Consider the following 2294-nt stretch of genomic DNA (forward strand, 5'->3'; position numbering starts at 1 on the left):
GCTTCAACAAGCCTGTGCAGCCCGCAGCAGCCTTCAAGCCGCCTCCGCCTGCTGTACCCACCACCTCCATTTGCATGTGTTGATATCCCGACGTGATTGATTGCTCACTTTGGCGCTGGCGATTGCAGGGTCCTCGGCCTCCCGTGCTCGCAGCCCAGGGATCGCCTGCCGGCTCGCCGCAGCAGTTTCGGCCTCCGCCGCCGGCCGGGCCGCGACCCGCCCCACTCCCCGGGCGTGGAGCCGCCGCCACCAGTTCGCCCGCGCTGGCCGTCCAACAGCAGCCGCGGCCGGTGCAGCAGCAACCTGCGGCGCAGGCAACTCCGGCGGCCGCCTTCCGCCCACCCCCGCCCGCAGGCCCTCGTCCCACCCAGCCCGCGGTTCGACTCATCTTCGCGCCACAGCCCCCCCCCCCACAAACGCGCTTCTCATCGTCTTTTCTCTTTCTCTTTCTCTCTTTCTTTAGGCTGCGTTCCGTCATACGCCCCCGGCAGGCCCACTGCCTCCGCAGCCGGTGGGTCATCCGGCGTACGCCGCGCAACAACAACCGCAGACGGCCTACAGCGCGCCGGTCCAGCAGCACCAACAGCAACAGCAAGCCTACGCCTACGGTCAGCAGCAGCAGTACTACGACGAATCCCAGCAATATCAGGAGGGTGGCTACTACGACGAGTCGCAGCAGTACCAGGAGGGCGGCTACTACGATAATGGCTCCTACAACAACTACCAGTACCAGTAGTTGTAGGCTGTTGTAGTAGAACATGATAAAGCATACTTATTTTTTTAACATACATCCCAGCAAGGCCACTACCTTCTGGCTCATGGCGAGCCAGCTAGCGTGATGGCCTTTCGCGACTCGAACGGGCCGTCGGTGCTGCGCGCCATGAGGTGCACCTCGCCCACCGTGAATCGCAGCTCTGTCCACTCGCTTTGGTACTGCGCCCGCATCCGTTCCGCTTCTTCCTGTAGACGGGCACTCACGCTCGAGCATGAGTTCACTCCCTTTGGCCCCGACACCCCAAGGTAGGGGCCTGCACCTTGTCGACGAAGTGACCCACCGTCAGATGCGGCACGAAGGGCGCCTGTGCGCCGCACTTGGGAAGCGCACGCACCACGCCCTCAAACACTCGCTGCAGCCCATCGGCCGGCTATGTGGTGTGTGCGGTGTGGTGTGCGGTGTGGTGTGTGCGCGGTGTGGTGTGTGCGCGGTGAGATAAGCACATGCAGAGAGGGCAAGGCCAAGCTCGAGGTCAGGGAGGTGGCGTGCCTCAGGCTCGGGCACGAGGATGAGGGTGAGGGCCTTCTTTTGGCCGGCCATGAACTCGAACCGTCGCAGCCGCACCTCGACCGGCGGGACGTGCTGCAGCTCGCGGCGCAGCTTGAGCTCGGCGTCGTCGAACTCGCCGGCGTCGATGAACGGCGAGGCCACGGTGAAGTGCGGGTAGGGGGGGCGCCGGACGTGGGGCGCCATGTGGCGGGCCTTGATGGCGAGCAAGGGCGGCCACAGCTCGGCGGGCGGCATCAGCACCGCCGCCGTTAGCTTTGTGAATGGCACCTGCGCCTCCTGCTCTCGCCGCAGTTCCGCCTCATGCACAGGCCACCAGTTGTCCACCCCAAGCTCCAGGCCCATCTCCACGCCCCACCCGTACCAGTGCACCCTGCTCTCCACATCCATGTTTTTGAGGTTTTCTCTCTTCCTGTGTTGGCTATTTTATTCTGCTTTATCTGGCACTTTTTTATGTGTGGCAAATTCTGGGATAATTCTCGTTATGAGGAATTTATGGCATGCCAGGTATGAGGAATGTGCGGAGGAATGTGGTGACTTGGTGTGCGTGAGAGCGACAGCAACGCGACGGCGCTACGCACGAAGCGTAGACAGAGAGCAGAGAGAGACAAGATGCACAAGCTGGGTGGGGGAGGCGGTGACAAAAGCACGGTCAAGGTCAAATTCGAGATCACATTCAAGGGCGTGTCGGGCCTCGGGCCGGTGGGTGACAAAGATGGAGCCAGGGAGGTCTACTTGGCGTGGAAGAGAGGATCGAAGAAGGGCAACCGCGGCGAGACCAAGCATGCGCCACTCGCTGCGGGCGCCAAAGACGCTGGCGCTGCCCAGTGGAACGAAACCTTCAGTGTCCAGGCCACGATGCTCCTCTACGAACGCCTCAAGAAATTTGACAAAAAGCTGATTGATGTCACCCTAAAGGAAGTACGTCCCTCGCTCACTTCTGCATCCATCAATCCTGCCTGCCATGCACTCTGTTTTTAATTATGGCCGAGATTAAATCTCGGGATGCACA

At 61.7% G+C, this 2294-nt stretch overlaps 3 protein-coding genes across 3 annotated transcripts in view; 2 read left to right on the top strand and 1 right to left on the bottom strand.

Moving 5' to 3' along the window:
• Positions 1-736, top strand: part of ACA1_345560 (uncharacterized protein) — a gene marked incomplete at both ends in the record, with an annotated part of 1835 nt that extends 1099 nt beyond the window's left edge. The window contains 2 exons of the mRNA XM_004354983.1: positions 129-377; positions 509-736. Of these exons, the coding sequence (XP_004355035.1) occupies positions 129-377; positions 509-736 (477 nt within the window). The remainder of the gene's footprint in view (positions 1-128; positions 378-508) is intronic.
• An 80-nt stretch (positions 737-816) lies between these two features.
• Positions 817-1672, bottom strand: ACA1_345670 (uncharacterized protein; the record flags this gene model as incomplete). The annotated part of the gene is made up of 3 exons (XM_004354984.1): positions 817-960; positions 1035-1127; positions 1280-1672. The coding sequence occupies 3 exons, from the start codon at positions 1670-1672 to the stop codon at positions 817-819; spliced, it is 630 nt and encodes a 209-aa protein (XP_004355036.1).
• Positions 1673-1894: 222 nt separating this feature from the next.
• The window catches only part of ACA1_345680 (DIL domain containing protein), a gene marked incomplete at both ends in the record, with an annotated part of 5747 nt that continues 5347 nt past the window's right edge, over positions 1895-2294 (top strand). The window contains one exon of the mRNA XM_004354985.1: positions 1895-2203. Coding sequence (XP_004355037.1) covers positions 1895-2203 — 309 coding nt within the window. The remainder of the gene's footprint in view (positions 2204-2294) is intronic.

Source organism: Acanthamoeba castellanii, assembly GCF_000313135.1.
Source record: "Acanthamoeba castellanii str. Neff unplaced genomic scaffold scf7180000084657, whole genome shotgun sequence".
Lineage (NCBI taxonomy): Eukaryota > Discosea > Longamoebia > Acanthamoebidae > Acanthamoeba > Acanthamoeba castellanii.